At 39.9% G+C, this 21538-nt stretch overlaps 1 protein-coding gene across 16 annotated transcripts in view; it reads left to right on the plus strand.

Annotated features, from left to right (window-relative positions):
• The first annotated feature begins 3205 nt into the window (after nucleotides 1-3205).
• The window catches only part of FMR1 (FMRP translational regulator 1), a 36395-nt gene continuing 18062 nt past the window's right edge, over nucleotides 3206-21538 (plus strand). For 9 of the 16 annotated variants that reach the window (XM_036839775.1, XM_036839779.1, XM_036839778.1 and 6 more), the window contains exons 1-7: nucleotides 3206-3526; nucleotides 12479-12531; nucleotides 16019-16112; nucleotides 18711-18782; nucleotides 19056-19204; nucleotides 20281-20374; nucleotides 20460-20576. In XM_036839775.1, coding sequence (XP_036695670.1) covers nucleotides 3476-3526; nucleotides 12479-12531; nucleotides 16019-16112; nucleotides 18711-18782; nucleotides 19056-19204; nucleotides 20281-20374; nucleotides 20460-20576 — 630 coding nt within the window. In that variant the 5' untranslated portion in view covers nucleotides 3206-3475. The remainder of the gene's footprint in view (nucleotides 3527-12478; nucleotides 12532-16018; nucleotides 16113-18710; nucleotides 18783-19055; nucleotides 19205-20280; nucleotides 20375-20459; nucleotides 20577-21538) is intronic. The other 7 variants (XM_036839774.1, XM_036839776.1, XM_036839785.1 and 4 more) reach the window with 2 other exon arrangements.

Here is a 21538-nt window from a genome sequence, read left to right on the forward strand (position 1 = left end):
TAGTTGGGATTGAGGCATGAAAAAGATTCAAAGGGCTCAAATTTCGAAGGAGCAGGAAATAACACAGAATAAATCAATGCAAAGACAACAGGCAACAATTTAATGGAAGCTAGGGGCCAAGGCAAGTCTAGAGGTTCTGAAGCATCATTCCAATATCAGATAAATATAAGCACGAGAACAGATTTGACCCAAGCTGCATCCTCAACACATATTCATTCATTTATTCATTCATTTCATAAATCAGTAGGTACCTGCTATGTTCCAAACACTGTGGTAGGCACTGGGGACAAGCAGTGAATAAAAGAAACAAAAATCTCTGTTCTCACTGAGCTTATATTCTAGTGATAGGAGACAGACAGAACTTACCTGATGTTTTCAAGAAACAGCAAAGAAGCCAGTATGGCTGGAATGGAGTGAAGGGAGGAGGTAGAAGGTGAGATCAAGGAGATAACAGAGGCCAGTGGGTGAAGGGCACTGAGGCCAGAATTAATAAGGACTTTGGCCTTTACCCTGAGGCATTTAGGGTACAATTGGAAGGTTTTGAATAGCAGAGTGACTTGATTGACACCTGAATAGAGTTTGTCTCTGTGTTGAGAATAGACAGAGGATAAGAGTGGCTGCAGGGAAACCAGTGAAATTGTTACAATAATCCAGGTAAAAGAGGATAGGGACTTGGACCATGGTTTTAGCAGCACAAGTGGTGAGAACTAGATTGTGGACTCTGAAAGGATTTGTTGATGGATTCAACGTGTGAGAGAAAGAGAAGGCCAAAATGACCCAGTTTTAGGCCTGAGCAACCACCCTGAAGAAGGGGTTGCCAGTGAGAGAGAGAGAGAGAAGAATGTGGGAGGAACAAGCTCATGAGCGGGGCTGAGCCTGTGTCTGAATTCAGCTGAGCTGAGACTCAGAGTTAAGTGGGCAAGACTAAATCATAGCACATACAGGTAGTGAGGATAGGCATGCATTCATTCATCCAACATTTCCTAAAATCAACCACTTTGAATGTGCCAGGGACACAAAGATAAATAAGACGTCTCTCTTGCCCATAAGGAACTAACAGTCCAACGAGGAAAACAGAAATATAAATAAGCGATGCTAGTACATTAAGCATCATGGGTGAGGTATTCAACATTTACCGAGTCCCTGCTATATGCCAAGCAGTATGGTGAGGAAGCAGGAGGTGTGTACAAAGTTCTTTAAGAGCACAAAAGAAATTCTTGCAAAGGTTTGTAAAGACATTCACAAGGATTTTCACCACAGTGTGACATCAGGGAGTTGGCAGTAACCTAGACGCCCATCACTAGGGAAATCACAGCAATGTGGATATAGCTCAAGAACGCAGTGCTGAGTGAAAACAGTGGGAAATAGAGATTTACAGTCCAGTACCATCTTTGTAAATGTAAAAGGCATACACAAAACACCGCATGTCTTAAATGATCAAGGATCTATATCAAACATATTGCAGCTTGTGTCTAGAAGAAGAATGAGAGTGGGTATTGAGAAAGACGAGGACAAATAATTTAAACAATGTAAAATAATATAAATAAGAGAGGGGCCTTGCAGGGACTGATGATGACAATGTGCTGAGAATTGAGGAGCAAAGTTAACTCTCTGCACCTGAGATACAAATAACAAGCTAATGGGAATCCAGCCAATAACCCTAACGAGAAGGATATTTCAGGGGGCCAAGAAGCATGGGGAGACATGAAGGCATGAAAGTGCATCGGCGGTTCAGGGGACACCACCAGGTTTAGTGCAGCTTGTAGTGGTTATGAAGAGCTGGTAATATTTGAATATTTGAACAACACCCTACACATGGAAGGTATAACCATTCTAATCAATCTGTCCCCCTTTACTACATTGGGGTTAAAGCTCATGCTCTGCTCTGCTTCTATGCAGCCAACTGGTGAGATTCTCTTTCAGCCTCATTGGAATCTTTGCATCTTGTGACTACTCCAGAAACCCTAGTTCAATAGATCATCCCTGTTTACCATGGCCTCAAGGAATGTGGCCCTTGATCTGAGGCTTTCATGCTGGAGTTCCACCAGCAGCAATGCCGCTGCTCTGGCTAGGAGTGAGGTGGGAAGGGAACTGGAGGCCCAAGGATGCCTCACATTCTGGGGCACCTGCCTGGGGCGGTTCAACCCGCCCCCACCAACTCAGTGCTGCCAGTTAACTCTCACTGGTCACATTCCAGCTGGAGTCATTTCCCAGCTCTGACCAATGTCTCACTAGCACTCAGCACGGTGTCTGGCATACGGTAGGGGCTCAATAAACTTCTCAGTTGAATACAAGCCTTCCAAAGGAAACCTAGGTCAAGGTGGACACAAGCAGGATGCAGAAGCAGGAATGAGAAAGAACTGGGGTTTGCTGTACTATGGAGGGTAAAGGGAAAGAGCTGCAAGAAAACAGGTGCACGGGCCCTTGTAGACAGGTCGCCTCTGGTGCAGGGTGGGCATACAGTAGGCGTGAAGTAGTAGGGAAATAAACTAAAGAAATTAACAAGTGTTTAACACATTTTCTTTTTTACGTATGTCAAGTAAAAGTATGAAACTGAATCGAGGGAAGGGAAGTATGTGGGTCAGTGCTGGGTCTGTGGAAGGACTAACACTTCCAGAGGTCCTGACACACTCCACTGCCCCTCCGAGGACACAGGATGCATCCACAGGACGGCCCAAAATCTCTTGGGGGAGGGCGTTACTCTCACCTTCAGCCTCTAAGGGTCACACAAGCCTGAGTCACCGCGGTTGCCACTGTCACTAGTTCAAAGTCTTCTTCAATCTAATTCTTCACCTTCATTCTTGTCCCACTCCACCTCCAGCTCAATTAGGCTCTGCCCCACTTAAAAAAAACAAAAAACAAAACACCTCCAACCCAAGCCAGCCCGGACGTGGATAAGTGAACACACTAGTTTGCTACGGGAGGCCCTTTCCCACGCCTCGGCTTGCCCCCGCTTAAAGGAATGGGCGCTCTGGTCCTCGCCAGGCGACGCGAAGCGGCGCGACCTCGGCCACCGGCGCGACCTGTCTCCGCCCTTCCCGCCTTCCCGCCCGCCGCCGAGCCCGCGCACGCCGAGCCCGCGCGCCTTACGTTGGGCCCGGCCCCCCCGGCCCGTCCCCAGCAGCGCGCAGGCGCGCGCTCCTGGGTCCGCCAGGAGAAGGAGGGCGGGGCCGAGGGGCCGAACCCTTTGGGGAAGAGGCGGCGTCGGTCATGTGACACGGTTTCACTGTTTACACGCGGAGCGGTTGGAGCTTTCGGCCTCAGTCAGGCGCTCCGCTCCGTTTCGGTTTCACTTCCGGTGAGGGGCCGCCTCGGAGCGGGCGGTGAGCCGACGGCGAGCGCAGGCGGCGGCGGTGACTGCGGCGCCGCTGCCGGGGGGCGTGCAGCAGCGCGGCGGCAGCGGCGGCTGGGCCTCGAGCGCCCGCAGCCCACCTCTCAGGGGCGGGCTCCCGGAGCGATCAGGGCGGACGAGAAGATGGAGGAGCTGGTGGTGGAAGTGCGGGGCTCCAATGGCGCTTTCTACAAGGTACTTGACTCCAGGGCAGGCCCCATCTTCGCCCTTCTTTCCCTCCCTTTTCTTTTTAGCCTCGGCCGGAGGCAGGCCTGGGGCCCTCTTCCCGAACGCCGCGCCCGGGGTCAGGGCGCGCTCGGCGGGATGTTGTTTGGGAGGGAGGGAAGGACCGGACTTCGGGCCTGTAGGAAGCCCCTTGAGCCCCGCTGCCTCTCCTGTATGAGGCCCCGGCGCCTGTCGGAATGAGAAGCGGGCAAGGAAAAGAGGGTGCCCTTTCGGGGGCCGAGCCCCGGCAGGGAGAGCTGGGGATGGGCGAGGGCCGACGGCAGGTAGGAGATCCGGGCGGGAAGGGCCGGTATCCGTGCTAAGTGACGGTGACGGCTTATTTCTGTTTTCTTAAATATCCTCTCCCAGTGGGATCCGGGCCTGACGTGTGGGTAGTTGCCGAGGAGCGGGGGGCGCTTCCGTCAAGCCGCCTCCTGCCTTGCAAAGAGGGTTTGCGATCTCCTTGGGCTTCTCTTTTCCTGTCCAGCATTGGGACTTCGGAGAGCTCCACTGTTCTGGGCGAGCGGTGTGAAGAAAGAGTAGTAAGAAGCTGTAGTCGGTACCAAATCACAATGGCAACTGATTATTAGTGACCTTTCTTTGTGGATTTCAGAAAAGATTTTAGATTCAAAAGTTTCAGGAAGACCCAGGCATATCCGAGTAATGGTTTAAAGAAGTTGGTAATCTTGAATATTCGTGGCCCCTCCTCCCTTGTTATAAATGTGGGCAAATTCAGGAATACAGATGCTTCAGCGTCTAAAAACATTGGCAACTCTGCTACTTAAGAAAAAAAATTAACCCTCCAAAGGCCTGGATATATGCCATGAAACTTCAGGAAATTAACTAAGAGTATATCATTATTGGGGAATTTTTTTAAATGAGTGGAAATAATTGTTCTGTGCTCCAAGGGTTTGACTATCTCCTCTGTGTAATGTTGCAGTGAACTGTATTGTTGAGGTTTTAAATAGGCATGCATGGTTTTGCTGCGGGCTTTTCTTTTTTTAAGTTACACCATTGCAGATCTTACTAATATCTTACATTTTCAAAAGGAGGCTTAAAAATATTTTCATATGTCGGTAGTGCGTCTCTTGGTCCATACTTGCTGCAGATCTAGCAGTCTATAAGTTCTCATTTCCTCTTGAATGTCTCCTATAACTTCTGTAAGTAATGTCCCACCTTACTACAGTATCTTGGCAACAGAAGGTGCATATAGAAGGAAGCAAGGGAATTAAATATTGCCGTTGTCCAAATGCAATGCTTAAATCTATATAGGATTACATAAACGTTTCAAACGAGGTATATAGGAAAGTAAACATTGACTTAACTATATATGTGTTTACCAATTTTATGGAGATATTTGGAGATCAATATATTTAATGAGTGAGTAAAGTATGTAAACTGTTCCATACTTTTAGCAAAATGATAAAACCTTTAGTTGTAAAAGGAGGAAAAAATAACCCAGCATTTATGTTCTTAACAGTCTCACCAATATAAAATTGTTTCAGTTGACTCTGCAGTCAAAATTCTGGTTGCATTTTTTTCAGTGATCCATAATTCTGCTGGTTAGTTTGTGCAGAATCGTTCTGCTTCCTAGATTGGTAGTTTTGCTCACTAGATTTGGGGCACTAACTATAATAAATATGAGCAGGGGCTAATGATTGAGCGGTATTCTAATAGATCTGTGATATTAGCTTAGATTAGATGCCACTCTTACTGTCTTTTAGTGGAGTTTGCTTGCTACAGAGGGCAAGTAGTACATCGTGGTCTTGAAGGATGTATTGTTCTGTTCGAGCAACCTGTGATTTGCTTCTGTGATTTTGCTTGCAAACTGATTGGAATATAAGAAAGGCCCTCTATCTCTGCTCTTAATCCCCCCTATTTTTGTTTTTTAACGAAGTTGCTTAATTTGAAGGTGAATACAAGGAATGGGTTGTCCCTTAGTTCCTTCAGGGGAAGTATTAAACATGAACAAACGTGTGCAGAGAAATTGCTGTTATGTTTATTTAATTAAGGTTTTGTTTTTAAGAAAACCTCAATTGGTAGAATAATAGTTTCTATAATGAAAAAGGTTTAAATTCTTATAAGGCTCAACATTGACGTGAGTTATAAAAGTAAAGCACAAGTAAACTGAGTTATTTGTCCAGTGGGATGGGCAGAAAAGATGGGAAATAAAGATGAATAAAAAATGAACTATTATGGAGAAATGTTACATTTATGAAAAAATTAGGAACCTGGGTTCATCAGATTGATTGAAAAGGCTTAAAGAACTAAACAACTCAAACAGCTTCGGTATAATTGAATTCAGACTTTGATTTGCCTAACAGAACCACCATATTGTAAGGTACAGTTCTCCATCTTCTGAGCACATGGTCCAAATTTGCAGTATAAACTGGATAGAGTATATGCTGGGAACAGTTGGGTTTTTTCCTCTAAAAAATTAACTCAAACTTAGGATTCAGAATTACCTAAACCATGAAACCTAAACCCTAAGATTGTAACAGCTCATTTCTATTTTTCCCTCTGGTGTTTATTCTTAAAAACTCGAAAGTTGGATTTAGTAACTGTCAGAGCCACTACTTTTGTGCTTAGGTATTTCTTTGACTTAGAAAAAGTCATGTAATGAAAATTTTCTTCACATTTTCTCTGAAGTCTTCTGTACTTCAAGGAAGTAAATTGTTCAGGTCAACCACATGTTTTTTTCTTCCCAGTCTAAATAACCTTTTTAGTGTTTAGTATCTTTATGGAAGCATCAGTACTCCCCTTTTGAGTTGAGCATTTTCCAACTTCATACCCACACACTCTGAAAACCTCCAAATTATTAATTAAATGTAAAATTCAGTGGTATAATAATTGGCTTTCTGATTCCTGCCCACTATGGGAATGTGCTTCCTGAGATGACTACAATCATGATTTTAACTGTTAACAGGTGCTGAGAGCTCTTGAGGTGCCAGGCAGGGTTCTAGGTGCTTTACCTCTCTTAATTTAATCACTCCCACAACCCTGAGGTACCATTGTTATTCCCATTTTATAGATGAGGACATAGATGTGGACATAGATGTACAGAGAGGTGAGGTAAGTGAGTTATTACTAAGTGTCAGAGCTAGTAAGGGTCAGATCTGGGCTTTGAGATCAGGTAATCTGACTTCCTGAAATGATGACATTCAGCTTAAAGAAACGAATTGGATTTGACTTCGTGCCCAGTTTTGTAAGTTTCATTGTCACTTTGTATTTGTTACTGCAACAGTGCCTTAGCATTATTCTGTAAGTATAGTTGCAAGGATGTTACCATTTTTTACCATTGATACAAAGACGTCACAAAATATTCAGCTTATGTGTTAGCTTCCTTTTTATTAACTCTTGCACCTTGACACATTACACTGTAATTCTTCATATGAATGCCTATTAATGAAAGATAAAGTTAGAAATCTTTAATCCTCCTATGAAGTTTGCTTTTGTTACATTGGGAACCCATTAAGAACTGAAGCATTCAAAAGTTAGAATACATACACACAGGAAAATTAATAACTCATTTCATACTGTTCTCTCTGTACCTGTGTGTTGTCTTTGCGTCAAGGTGAACCAGAAAGGGTGCATTTTTCTCAGAATTTGTGGTAAATGCCCAAGTGAAGGCGAGTATTCCTAGACATGCACTGTGGTTGGAAGAATTGTTGATGAGGTTTATTGTACTTTTCCCTTCCCGTTGTTCATTCTCATATGTTGTTAGTTCCCACATTCAAAGGGTGGCAAAGCAATAACTCGCTTTATATGTGAAGCCTTGGGTTTGAATCGTATTTTATCACATTTCATATGTCCTTATTGTCTATCTCCTACAGATTTTCTTTAGGAGGGATATTTTGCAATGCTTTTAAGTTTTCTCTAATGAGAATTATCATTGTACTACATGTGCTGTCTTCAGTGATAATGTAGTAGTTGTGTTCATTGGTGGTCAGGGGCTTAAATTGAAATTTCTCTGTACAATCTAAGGTGTGAGGTGTAGTGGGAGAGTAAGAGTTCACCCAAATAGGGACGGACTTTCTTTTAGTTTCAGCAATCCCGGTGATGTAATGTTTGACTTAGATATCTCTAGTCATTACACACTTTGGTTAGTATGATTTTATGATTGCCTCTTTGGCCCAGTTGCCAGGTGGGGGATCCCATAATGATTTTTTGATTTTCTGTTTATTCCCCCTGATAAGGAGCCTGTGTCTGTCTTTTTTTTTTTCCATTTATTTATTTATTTTTGGTGTGTTGGGTCTTTGTTGCTGCACACGGGCTTTCTCTACTCTTCATTGCTGTGTGTGGGCTTCTCATTGAGGTGGCTTCTCTTGTTGGGGAGCACGGGCTCTAGGCGTGTGGGCTTCAGTAGTTGTGGCACATGGGCTCAGCAGTTGTGGTTTGTGGGCTCTAGAGTGCAGGCTCAGTAGTTGTGGTACACGGGCTTAGTTGCTCCGCGGCATATGGGATCTTCCCGGACCAGGGATCAAACCTGTGTCCCCTGCATTGACAGGCGGATTCTTAACCACTGCGCCACCAGGGACGTCCCACTATGTCTGTCTTTAACTGCACTTTTAGCACCTTTCTCAAACCCCAAAGATTTTCATCACTTTTTTTTTCTTCTGAAAGTCTAAATAACCTTTTAGTATTTAGTATCTTTGAGAAAAACAGCCTTTTCTCTTTCCTAATTTTTAAATCTTTTTTTAAGTGTTCTTTTGCTGAGATGTAACTTTCTCAGATGCAGGAGTGTTTATGGTTCTGCATCTTTTATAAAATATGCCCCTCTCTGCTTTACCTCTCATTTATTTAGTGCCAACTGTGTGCCAGCCATCGTGCTAGGCACTAGACATGTGTGATTTCATTATTCACAACAGCTTTAGGAGGCAAGTCCAGTTCCCCTGTATCCATTCCTTACTTACACAGACAAGGCATCTGAGGCCCAGAGACCGTTTCTTGGAGAGTCCCGCAGCTGTTATGTCTTAGATCCAAGATTTTGAACCTACCTCATTCACAGCAAAACTCTTAACCACTAAGTTTACTGACCCTTATAAGAGCCCTAGCTCTCATCCAGTCCCATGCAGCTCCCTTCTTGTATTCATTCAAACCCATTCAATTGCCTTCTTTGGTAACCAACCCCTCAGGAATCCCCTGAACCTATCTTCTCATCAGCTTTGCTTGATGTAGATAGGTAGAGAGCACAACAAAACATAGTTTTCCCAATTGTTGGTGGGTGAGGTGATAGTGCTCTGGGATGGCCAGGGAAGGGAAGGGTATGAGTGTTGGGGTAAGGCAGGGGCAGGGCCGAAAAGGAGGGTTATTGGAGAAAGTATGATGAGAAGCAGAAAGATGGGACCTTTGTTGGAATTTTATCAAAAGGCCTCAGGAGTCAGAGGAGACCTTTGTCCTTGGCGAGAGTGCGAGCCAGAGGCAACCTATGAGTTTCTTTTATTCCCCTTATTACAGCAGCAACAAGAAGGTATTCCATGCCTTCTGTATTCACATAATATGCAAACAGTGGCTAAAAATGACTGGTTTGGGAACAGTCACACCAACATCCATATACAGGTAAGCCTCATTAACTCGAGGCGGTGGCCGCCGTAAGCTGTGATGATTACTCAAACCATTTTTGACACTCTACATCTGGAATTGCTTTTAGTGTCTTTGAAAGCTTGGAAGCTTTTTTTTTTGTTTTTGGTTTTTTGTTTTTTTGGTTTTTAATAGTCACAACAGTTGCAGATCTTCCTCCTTTGAAGGGACGTTTAATTTTAGGAAATAGGCAAATGTGGTGACTGAGTGTGATTAAACTGTACAATAACTTTTTGGCAAATAGAAAAAAATTAAAATAGAGCAATGAAGTAATGAGACTAACTTTTAGAGTGCTTTCAAGGTGGATTTGAAAACAGTCCCCAACATTTGTAAATGTTTTAAATCAGTGCTATCCAGTGGAACTTTCTGTGATGATGGAAGTGGTCTCTACCTGTGCTGTCCTCTACAGTAGATACTGAGCCCTGTGTGGCTTTTGAGCACTTGAAATGTGGCAAGTATGACTCAGAGACTGATTTTTAATTTTATTTAATTGTACTTAATTAAATAGATATATGTACATATGACCAGCAGCTTCTATGGTGAGCAACAGCACGGTTTTAGACAAGGGCAGTAGTATTGGAAAGGGACCTGATTTAGTGAGAACAGTTCTTCACCCAGCTGTAACAAGGTTCTCTTAGCTGACTAAAGGACTTAACATTTTCAGCATATAATATACAGTAAAGAACTAATACTAGTTACTGCCAAGACATGCAAACGTAAAATTTTAGACAAGGATGAAGACAGAGCAAAGACATTTTTCGGTAAATAAGGGATTAGCTCCTAAAAGGAGTCCCACCCTCAAAAAGCAGATTGTTAATTTGGTATTCGCCATCATGTAAACACAAGGGAGAAGTTGGGGTGGGGGGGGCATCTGTTTTTCCTTTCTCCGTAATTTGTGGGACTTACTTTATAAAACTAAACGTCGAATTCCTCCAACTTTAACTCAAAATCAAGCCTTTCTGTTGCTGAAGTAATAGGCAAACCCCTGATAGCACTGGGGGCATGCGCCCTTATAAAATCTAGTTCTTCGATTCCACATACTGTGATCTCTAATTGAACACAAACTTTTCCCCACACTTAGTTAATTTAAAGGTCTGTAAAATGAAAATATAGTTACTATATTAATTGGGAAAAAATCTGAGTATAAGTGGATCCTCACAGTTCAAACCCATGTTGTTCAAGGGTCAACTGTAAATGTTTTCCAGGACCCTGCCTTAACTGCCATTGTTTTTCTTAGGAGCAGCTATTTAATACTTGACTGATATGTTTTAATTTGATATTTTGGGAAGTTTCAGTTTTTTAAAAATGCTTTAATCTGTGGCCTTTGAAGATGTATTTGTTTACCAAGAGATTTGCATTGCATCATGTGTTTGTTTAACACATTTATTGGGCACCTACTATATACCAGAAATTATTCCAGTTACTGAGGATACAGAAGTTAAAGAATGGTCTTAATCCGAACTAGTTATCTTCCCAGTATCTGAAGTCATGAGGATTTACTACTGTATTTTCTTCTAAGAGTTTTATAGTTCTAGCTCTTACATTTAGGTCTCTGATGCATTTTTAGTTGATTTCTGTATATGGTATAAGGTTAGGCCAAAATTTATTCTTTTACATGTGGATATCCAGTTGTCCCAGCACCATTTGTTGAAAACAGTGTTCTTTTTCCCCACTGAATTGTCTTGGCTTCCTTGTCCACAAAGGATTTACTTCTACCACACCCCAAGCTGTTTCCCCAGGTCTAAGCCTTTGTTCCTGCTGCCCGTTAGGCCTGCTGTGCCTCCCCATCCTCCACTCCCTAAGTTGGATAGGAACCTCATCCTCTTCTGTTTGTTTGTCTTTCCTGATCAACATACTACCACCCCACGGAACACATACCTTTCCTCTGAGGCTAGGATAGGAACCCCTTAGGCAATGATCCATGATAATAACTATTCATTGAACCCTTAATAGGTACTCTGAAGTTCAACAGTAAATAAAAGACCTATATCGCCCACCCTCAGGAAGCTTACTGTTGGTAGGAAAATGGGCAAAAGACTATAGTGGGATAAGTTTATAGTGAGGATATTCATAAGATGCTATAAGAATGTGGAGGATGGAATTTAACTTAGTGTTCTGGGTTTTCCCGTAGCAGCTGACATCTGAACTGAAATGTAAAAGACCAGTAGGAGATAGCTAGGTGAAAAGAGGGGAAGGACAATAGGAAAGAAGGAACAGCAGCATGTACAGAGAGGCCCAAGTAGTTTAGCACTGCTGGATCACAGCCTACAAGGATGTGAAAGCTGAAGCTTGGAGAGGTGAGCAGTGGGGCCAGGTCACAAAGGGCCTTTTTCAGGCAGAGGAGTTTGACCATAATCCTGCAGACAGGGAGAAACCACGAAAGGACAGAAACATGTACAGAACACATTGGAGTAAGAAGCTTAAATCTCTAAAGCCATTTTAAAATGAATTAAGATATAAAGCCCCTTGGGTTTCTTTATGCTTTATCCTACTCCTCTAATTGTCAAAACAAAAACAAAACCTCCTTTCCTGCACCTATTAAAAACTTAATTTTATAGAATTACGGACAGCATGCTGATTAAAGAATTCTTGATAATTAGTTAGCTATTACTTTTGTTATGTCATTTTATAGAATTACGGACAGCATGCTGATTAAAGAATTCTTGATAATTAGTTAGCTATTACTTTTGTTATGTCCTTCTGCAGTTTATTAGCAATTGCATCATCAGATTTAAAAGATTTAAACCTCTGTACTTCATATTACTATTTTTTTTTGCCAAGTGCCTGCGAGATTGAGAATTTAATTAAACTCTGGTAATTGGGCTTTTTAGTGGTATTAGCAGCACATTGTTTTTAAAGAGAACTTAGTGTACTTGTGCATATATAGATTTGAGATTATATTTAGTTATTTACTATTGTATTCTCCTAAAATTGTATTAAGGAGAAAAAGATAGGTTACAACAGATCTACACTGACTGGTATATAGCTCTGGAACAAGTTTCTTAGTTTCCAGTACTTCTAGCCTGAAGTATACCTTCAGCTTTGCATTGTAATTTTCAATTTACTTGTCTGTCTTTGTCCTATGAGATGCTGAGCTCTGGAGCAATTCTTTGTGTTTTATTTTAACTAATGAGTATTCCTAGGTCCTAGCACATAGTAGGTATCTAAATATAGATGTGATTCATGAATGAGTGATCCTCACAAACTGACACACTGTCACTTGAAGCTTCATTCTGTTGTTAAACATAAAATGTTTGGTATCTCTGTAAAGTGTAACTGAAAACAAAAACGATGTTTAAGCTTAGAAGTTAATTTAACTGTGGTGGGTTTTTTTTCTTACAGGCATTTGTAAAAGATGTTCATGAAGATTCAATAACAGTGGCATTTGAAAACAAGTAAGTGTCTTGATATAATTTTAATATTCAGGTTCTTTAATATTTTATGCTAATTTTTCCTTTTACTCCTCATTTTAAAAAATTCAAGTGTAGTTTGAGTGTTTTTCAGGAATGGATCTTCATGTTACTGACCAGGAAGTTCATGAACAACTCAGTATTAAACCAATGGAATGACTGTTCCTGCTAATGACCTCAGAGATCCCTTTTGTATAATCTTGATCCTTACATCTCAGTCCCCTTGAATGTGAAGAAAGAAACCAGATTCTTCTGTATTAGTCACTGAGGGTTTGAATAGGAATATTTGTAAACGTTAAAAGATGAAAATGAATGGATTCACGGGTACTGGGAAAGTCGATGTGAGTTTTGTAATGTTAAATCTAAAATTGACGGTTTTAGTCATCTGGTATATTTTATTGGAAATAATTGTGTTTGCCCATTTACATTTTTATCTGTTTCATATATTTATAATCATTAATAGCAGTAACTGATCTTTTCTGCTTTCTTCTGCTAGGTGAGTAAATAAAAATACTTAGAGGCCTAGGAACATTAGCTATACAAAGGCATCAGTAGTATAGATGTTAACATTTTATTGGGGGAGACAGGTCTTTTGACTAAATTTTTTTAATGCTAATAACGGCTATTTTCAGAGTAGCCATTCAAGATTCTAAAGTACGTATAAACTCCTTAACCAGAGTATAGATGTGGTCATGATCTTAGGATTTTACTGAACTCTGAAGTCTGATCAACAGTTATAATGTTTGGCTTTTATTTACCAAGGGAAATTAATAGTGTATCAAAAGCAGATTGCAAATCTACAGAGAGAAGAAATAAATTAGTGGTTGCTTAGTGGCTGGTAGGGGATGGAGAGCCATAGCTAAAGAGTATGGGATTTCTTTCTGAAGTGATGAAAACTTTCTAAAATCGACTGGTAATGGTTGCACATATCTGTGAATATACTTAAACCCATTGACTTGTACATACACTTCAGTGGATGCTTATATGGTTATGTGAATTATATCTCAATAAATCTGTTAAAATACAGTATCTGACCCAGACATGCTATAATTAGAATGTTAGCAGAATCTTTTAGCTGCCAACAGGGCAAAGTACAGTTGATCCTTGAACAACATGAGTTTGAACTGCGTAGGACCACTTATATGTGGAGTTTTTTCAGTAGTAAATACTACAGTAGTGCACGATCCAGGGTTGGTTAAGTCCGTGATGCAAACCACAGATATGGAGGAACTGTGGCTACGGAGAGCTGACTATAAGTTATCCGTGCATTTTTGACTCCACAGAGGGTCAGCATCCCTAACCTCCGAGTTATTTAAGGGCCAACTGTAGTTTTCTCGGATGCCTAAAACGCATTTAGGGAGACAGATAAAAGGATTTAGAGTATCCAGCCCAATTCTCAGCTCTAGACAAATAGTCTTGGTCCCAAATACAAGTTTGGATAATAGAATACCTTTCTCTGAATACATAGAGCCAAAAGTTCCAGAATCTGCCTCTGCATGATTATCCATGCATTATACACTAGATAACAGCATCACACCTCTAACAGAGGAATCTTGGATAACTTGGAGAGTAATTTTTTTCTTGTACTTATACTCTTATCTGCTTGCTTCCATCACTAGGTAAACACTGTTTCCCATAAAGGGAGAGTTATCTTTATTTGCTACTCTTTTAGTTTCTCCTATAGTCCTTAATCTAAGGTATTAAGCAAACACTTATTTCCTCTATGCATTCAAGAATGTATCTGTATTTGTTTATACAGTGATAGATCAGTTCTCATTTGTTTTCAATCAGATTTCTACTATAAACTTAAAATTATTCTTTCTATGGACCTCCTAATTGTCTCCTGTACTGTAGCTGTGTACAAGTTTCTCTTCTAGCTGTCATCCTGGGAATTTGAAATAGATCAACTTTTTCTTTGTGTTTGTGTAGTATGTATGAGATTCAACACTGGGTTTGAGCATGTCACCAGGATTTGATAGATCCCTATCGAAGTAGTACTTTCCTTGCGTTTCCTTTTTGTTTTTCTGGTTTTTTAAAACAAACAAAAAACAAACCTGATGTTTTGTAAAACTTCAGACTATATTTACCGTTTCTTTCCTTTCAATCATAAAGAAACTCCTATAATACCACATTATTTTAGATGCTTTCTTTTTGCCTTCCATATTTCGCATTTTTTGAATAAAGAATTTGATTCTTATCTCTATACTTAAGACAAAATAATTCTTTGGAATGAAGAAACTTTATTATTATATGCTTTACAAATCAAATTTAGCAATGAATCTTTAACATGTTAAGTAACTGATTTCAGTAAGTATATTAAAAAGTTTTTCTGAAGTAAAGACTTTTTTTTTTGGCCGCGTTGCACAGCTTGTGGGATCTTAGTTCCCTGACCAGGGATTGAACCCAGGGCCCTGGCAGTGAGAGCACCGAGTCCTAACCACTGGACCACAAGGGAATTCCCTAAAGACAATTTTTTTTAAGTTTCAGAGTTTTCAAGGGTGTATAATAATGCAGAAAAGGGGTTCAGTGTAATATAGGCCCTAATCATATTTCCACAAATGCTGACTTACCTACCCTGCTATCTTATATAATAGCTCTTCTTTTAAAAAAAAAAAAAAAAAAAGCACTTTTCTCAATAGGATTTTACTTAGAGAGCCCTTTAGCAGAAAACCCAGAAATGACTGCTCTAGCAGTTGAATCCTCCAGTGTTTTTGCAAAGTTTATCTTTTAATATTCTATATCATTGTAGATATAAGAGAATAATTTGGTGTTTTTCAAAATTGTTCCACATAACTTTAAATTAAAAAACATAGGCAACTTACTGAACTCCTGTAGGCTGTCTCCATCGGGCTTCTGTGGTTTAGGAGGCCCCACCAGGCCAGTGCGCGCTGGTACGTCATACTGATCAGCAGCCAGCTGTCCATGGCAAGAACTGACCGCCTCGTGGGATCTAAAATGTAAAGGGGGAAAAGTGAGTTGTGAATTGCTAATGTGCTGACTGCCCCATTTTGCTTGGGAATTGGCGGGCATTTAGGACCAGTTTCTGTGGTCATCGGAATGTGGTTACAATTCCTTTGCAAGGGGAAGTATGGTGATGACATTACTAACACTTACTGATACTAACGTATTTCAGCATCAAAGGAAATTGCTGTTGTGGCCCTAAGTTTAGAACTCTTAGAGGTTGAAATTATTGGAAGAAAGACTTGTTTGGAAAATTGTAATGTTGATCTATTGTGTTTAGAGAAATATTCCAAATAGAACTACAAGGCTGCTGTGCTGCATGCAGAGTTTGTTGAAATGTATCTATATTGCCATTATGCCTCACTCAGCAAAACACTGACAGTTTTAAAGCATTTGCTTCTTTAAACTAGAAAACCAAAGGGTCACACTTAACCAAAAGCTGATGGCAGCATGGCCATTGTTTCCATTAAACCAAAAAGCATGTTAAATAATTGCATTTGCTTATTTGCAGCTGGCAGCCAGAGAGGCAGATTCCATTCCATGATGTGAGATTCCCACCACCTGTAGGTTATAATAAAGATATAAATGAAAGCGATGAAGTTGAGGTAAGTTTCCCCTGCCATCAAGTTATTAAGCACTGAAGAAGGGGGAGCATGTAATTTGCCTGTGCCTTTTGTATTCCTTGTCTTTAACACTTTTCAATCTGCATTGAGAATTATAGCTCTGATGCATATGTGCTTTTGATTGCGCCATCTTAATAATGATTGGAAATAATACATTACTGATGCTTAAGTGTGGCTGCCTGAGCAGCACTCAGGGTGCAGCTTTGAAAGTCACCACTGATTTCCTTTGCCCACTAGTATTTCTTTTCCCCCTTCCCTCATTCTCTGAATCTTTTGTTTGAATAATATGTTGTTAGTTTACAACTGTGTCCCCATTTTAAGTAAAATGGGTTAGGAAAAAATCATTCCGTAACGATAGAGCAGCATCCTAGGCTTTCTTTAAGTAGCAGAAAATCCTCCTGGGATGTTTGTAAAAACTCATCTGCGAATTTTAGTATAGGCACATACAGGTAAAACATCTTTTCACAGGAGATGCTATGAACCAACTGCTTATGTGCCATTGATGTCTGACCAAAAAGTGCTATGGAGATGTAGCACATTGACAAAAACATTGTATTTGTGATTTCTCTAGCCACTGAAAATTGTTGCGGCACTTAAGGCACTTGGAGTCTGCTTTATGTTGTAGTTGGTCTATATAGTATCCTTTTCTTCCTCCCCCTTCATGTACTCCATTTTAAGCTTCTTCTCTTCTCCACGATGCCTTGTTAACAGTTGCAATTTCATGAGCATTTGTGGTATGATGGAAGCAGCTAAGAATCCATTTGTACAGGTCAGGTAAGGTGTACTAGGTCCTTGAATTCTTATTTCCTGTGCTAGGTACAGATGGTCAGCGAAACAGAAGAGGCCCCAGCCTTGACAAGGTCACATTCTAGTGAGGATAGCTAATATTATGGCAGTTGTAAGTCCTAGGAAGAAAAAAAGAGGATGAAAGGTGATGTAGGGGCAGGAGTGCTATTTTAGAGAGTGCTCAGAGAAGGTCTCTGGATGTCCAGGCCTGTGTTCTTTTCTCTACAGCTTTATAGTGGAAATAGAATAAAGTGCTATTTATTTACCAAAAATGTACTCAGTACTTACTAGGTGAAAGGAGCTGGGCTTGGTTTTGTGACAGATCCCAGCAGGGAGCACAAACAGTGTCTGTACTTGAGGACCTTTAGCTGTTCACTTCCCCAGGAGACTACGAGCTTCCTGAAGTCAAGGACCAGGACTTTTGGTCTGTCTATATCAGAAGGCCTCATTATAGTGTTTGGATGGATAAAGGGGACTGTTTTTTCTTTTTTTCCCTCTGAACTGAGTCACATGCCAGGTGGTAACCAGTGAGATGCTGTTGCTACAGTGACCTCACTAACTGAGGTTGTCGCTCTAGCTAGAGCAGAGCTGAAAGGAATTGATGGTCGCAAGAGAGAAATGTAGGTTAAATCAAGTTGTACTGAGTCACTGTATTGTATAACCATTAACTTAGGTCTTTTGGTCTGTCTGTACCACGAACGCTCATAATAGTGATGAATAGAGGGGACTTTTTTCCCAACTTAGTCACACAACAGATGGGAACCAATGAACCACAGTTGCCAGGATGACCTCATTGTGTTACATAACAATTAACAAATAACTGAGGTTATTCCTCTGGCTAGAGCAGAGGTGAGAGGAAGTGTTGGGGGCAAGAGGGAAAGGAGGTTGAGTTAAGTTGTATTTCATCACCGTGTTGTGTTAACAATTAACTTCAGTAGTAAAACGGAGACGAGAGTTGGAGCCTTGAGTTGCTGGTCTTCTCTCCTATCCTCTCCTCCCCATCCTCCTTGTCCTCCCTGTGTTGTCTTTCTACTTCTGAGTATTTCTGTCTCTCTCTCCTTTGTCTCTTTTCCTATTAACCTTGATTTGCTAGTGTCTTCACAAAAGGTTCCATGCTGCACATCATAAGTGAACTGTGAAGTGGTCGCCAGAGAGATCAGTTTAGAAGAACTGATCCACAGTGTGTGAGAGCAGGAACGTGGTATCCAGAGGATTGCCAGCCTGGAGTTGTCCATTTTAGTGGAGAGGGGACAGGAGACCAGAGAGTGACCAAGGATCTGTCTGTTTAGTTCCCAGGATACATGAATGCCAGGTGATATCTTTAGTGGGCTGAGTAGTCAGAGGCCTTACCCATTCAGTGACCATGCAGCCAGGAAGTAGGCCAGGGTCAGTAACTTCCAATTTGTTATTTGCTTATTAGAGTAAAACAAAAACAAATCTGTCTTTACATTTTTTAGATACATTTTCATAGCTCACAAAGTACCCAAGGAAAGTATGCCCAGGTTTATGAATGGTCAGCTTTTCTTGAGCATTCATATTCAGATTACTGATTATTACTGAGGCAGCATAGAGAAACAGGAAAGCACTTTTTACAGGACTCTCCCAGGTAATCAGGTAGTTTCTGAGTGTGTGTCTATGTCTAGAAGTAGGGGTGCAATCTGGCTTAAAGTCTACAGCTTATGGGTTTGAAAGACACCTAAGGTCATTTTAAGAAATTTTCCTTGATGTCTGATAATTTATAGATTTCTGAATGATGTTAATCATGAAATATTCTATGTTGTAATTTTTGTGTAGGTTTATTCCAGAGCAAATGAAAAAGAGCCTTGCTGTTGGTGGTTAGCTAAAGTGAGGATGATAAAGGGTGAGGTAGGAAAATGCCTATTTAAATTTTTTTTCTTATGCTATTTCCCTTTTCTAAAGCCAGGTATACTACATTTCAGTCTGGATTTCTATTTGAAAGTAATATCTAACTTGAGCATTTTATTTAAATGTTTACATGTTCAGTTTATTTCATGTGTTTGTTAGTTGATCAAATAGTTTTTTTTCCTCTAGAGAATTCAAAAACAACTGAATAGGTATAGCTTCTTGTTCTTACTTTAAACGCTGTGACCAGGAATGACTTTCATTTATTTCTCACAGTTTTATGTGATAGAATATGCAGCATGTGATGCTACATACAATGAAATTGTCACAATTGAACGTTTACGATCAGTTAATCCCAACAAACCTGCCACAAAAGATACTTTCCATAAAATCAAACTGGACGTGCCAGAAGACTTACGACAAATGTAAGTTGGTATGCAAGAAAGGCTGAGAACTTAGAGGTGCTATGCAATTAATTTAAAAGAATATAAGTTTTCAAATAATAGAAATCAATTTTTAAATTCAGTGAACTTTGGCAAAAATGGTTTGCAAAAGTAGTGAAAAAAACATGTTTAGCTTTTTCCGGTTATATAATCAAGCCAACATTCCACTTGTTTAAACTTACTTGGTTACATACATGGCTAATGTACATTTGTTTTCTAAAATACACATTGTTCATAGAATTTTAAGATTTTGAAACTGGTTAATACAGATATTCTGTCCTAAGTCACAAATCAATTTCTAGGCAATGGAGATTTGTCCAGGTTTTTTCCCTTTTAGTTAGTATTTTCAGATAAATATGTAACAAGGAGAGCTTAAAGAAGCTTCAAAAGGTCATCTCTCTTATAATCCTTGATCTGAAGTAATGCTTAAAGACCTTTTAGAGAAGAAATTCCTTTTTAAAGATTTCATCAAGGGCGTATATTAAGTTTGATTTGGACATGTCACACTTTAGATAAACAGTAACTTGTATTTCACAATACATAGAAATCCTGCTTCTTGATTATAGAGATTGCATATGTATGTTTGTGCCTTCTGATTCTTATACATTTCCTTCTCTCCCTTAAATTGGTCAGCACTTTTTCTTTAGAAAAGAAACAGCAAAACAAAATTGGGTATCCTGTAGCTATCCCCAAAAGTGTTCAACAGTTGACTCAAGAAAATTAGTGACCTACCGTATGTAACTGAAATCAGGAAGCCTGCAGAGGAGAGTGGTTCCCCTAAAGATGTCACCTCTGGTCATCTAAGACCACCAGTAATCCCCTAAGAACATAACTGGTTTTTTCCTTTCTCTGTAATCTCATATGCTTGATTGGCCTGAGTATATCAGAGATGTACAGCAAAGGAACTAAACTGTTAAATGGATATAGCATATTTTGCATAAATCAAGTTTAATATGAATCTACAATTCTACTAAGTGCAAATGTCTCTGCATATATTTGTACCAGTAGTTGGTAATCAGTCATCTGAACTTCACAGTGGATATTGGTTTTATTTCTAGGTGTGCCAAAGAATCGGCACATAAGGACTTTAAAAAGGCAGTTGGTGCCTTTTCTGTAACTTATGATGCAGAAAACTATCAGCTTGTCATTTTGGTGAGTGTGTTTGAGTTGTCTATTTTGGTGTATTTCATTTAGGGCATTTGCTTTGATAATAATGGTGTTGATTTATATCCTTTAGTCTATCAATGAAGTCACCTCAAAGCGCGCACACATGCTGATTGACATGCACTTTCGGAGTCTGCGCACTAAGCTGTCTCTGATACTGAGAAATGAAGAAGCCAGTAAGCAGCTAGAGGTATGTGGCTTTCCCTAGGGATGGTTGTAAGATTATCTAGAAATAACTGTGTGTTTACAAAACTTGAATATGGGCAGCTTGTCCTTTATTTATTGTTTCTTAGCAATTCCTTATATTCTATATTTTGAAAAATTAAATTGTGCAATGCATAATCATACTAAAATTTTTATGCCTGAGGTTTCAGAATTAAGCAGCAGTTTATGTATGCTAAGGAACTTCTGGCCAACTCACTTTTTACTAGAAGTTCATCAAAGCTGCTAATAAAATGAAGCAATGCTTCTTCCATATAACATGTTATCATTAAAGTACTAGAGAGTATTTAAATATCTAATCATATTCCTTTCATTATGTATGTTTATCTCTGTTTAAAAGGGTATAGAACTTCTTCATTCTAATTGGTTGTCACTCTTTAAAACTCCTGTCTTCAGATTCCTGCCAGAGGCTATTTCCCTAACTTACTATTTCGTCTCTTAAGGTGCATTTTATCTACTTTTATTAATCCTCCAATAATTTCCATCACCATACATTTATTTTCATTGATAACTATTTAGTACTTCCATCCATTACCATAGAAACTAAATGGATTTTAGTTTATTGTGCCAACTCAAGTATATTATTGTCAGATTCCAGAGTTCCTCATCATTATTCATTTCGTTAGAGGGAAAACACCATGCAGTTGAAATAGTAAAGAAAAAAAGGAGTTCCAAACTGCATTTTAAGAGAAAAGGTGACTACTACCAAAGGCTGTATTCTTGTAAAACCCTGTGAAACGTGCCACCTTCCAACTTAATATGTGATCGCTGAACTCTTAGCAGGAGAGGAGACATTCATATCTCCTTTTGCTACTTTGTTTTCCTTACGGCCATATGGAGGTCTATTTAATTGGTTTTTACTCTCATTCTTTCTTAATGTCCCTGTGTTCACAAGTTTGTGGTTTCTTTAGTGATTCTCTCATAGCTTTT

This window comes from Balaenoptera musculus, chromosome X, assembly GCF_009873245.2.
Source record: "Balaenoptera musculus isolate JJ_BM4_2016_0621 chromosome X, mBalMus1.pri.v3, whole genome shotgun sequence".
Classification (NCBI taxonomy): Eukaryota; Metazoa; Chordata; class Mammalia; order Artiodactyla; family Balaenopteridae; genus Balaenoptera; species Balaenoptera musculus.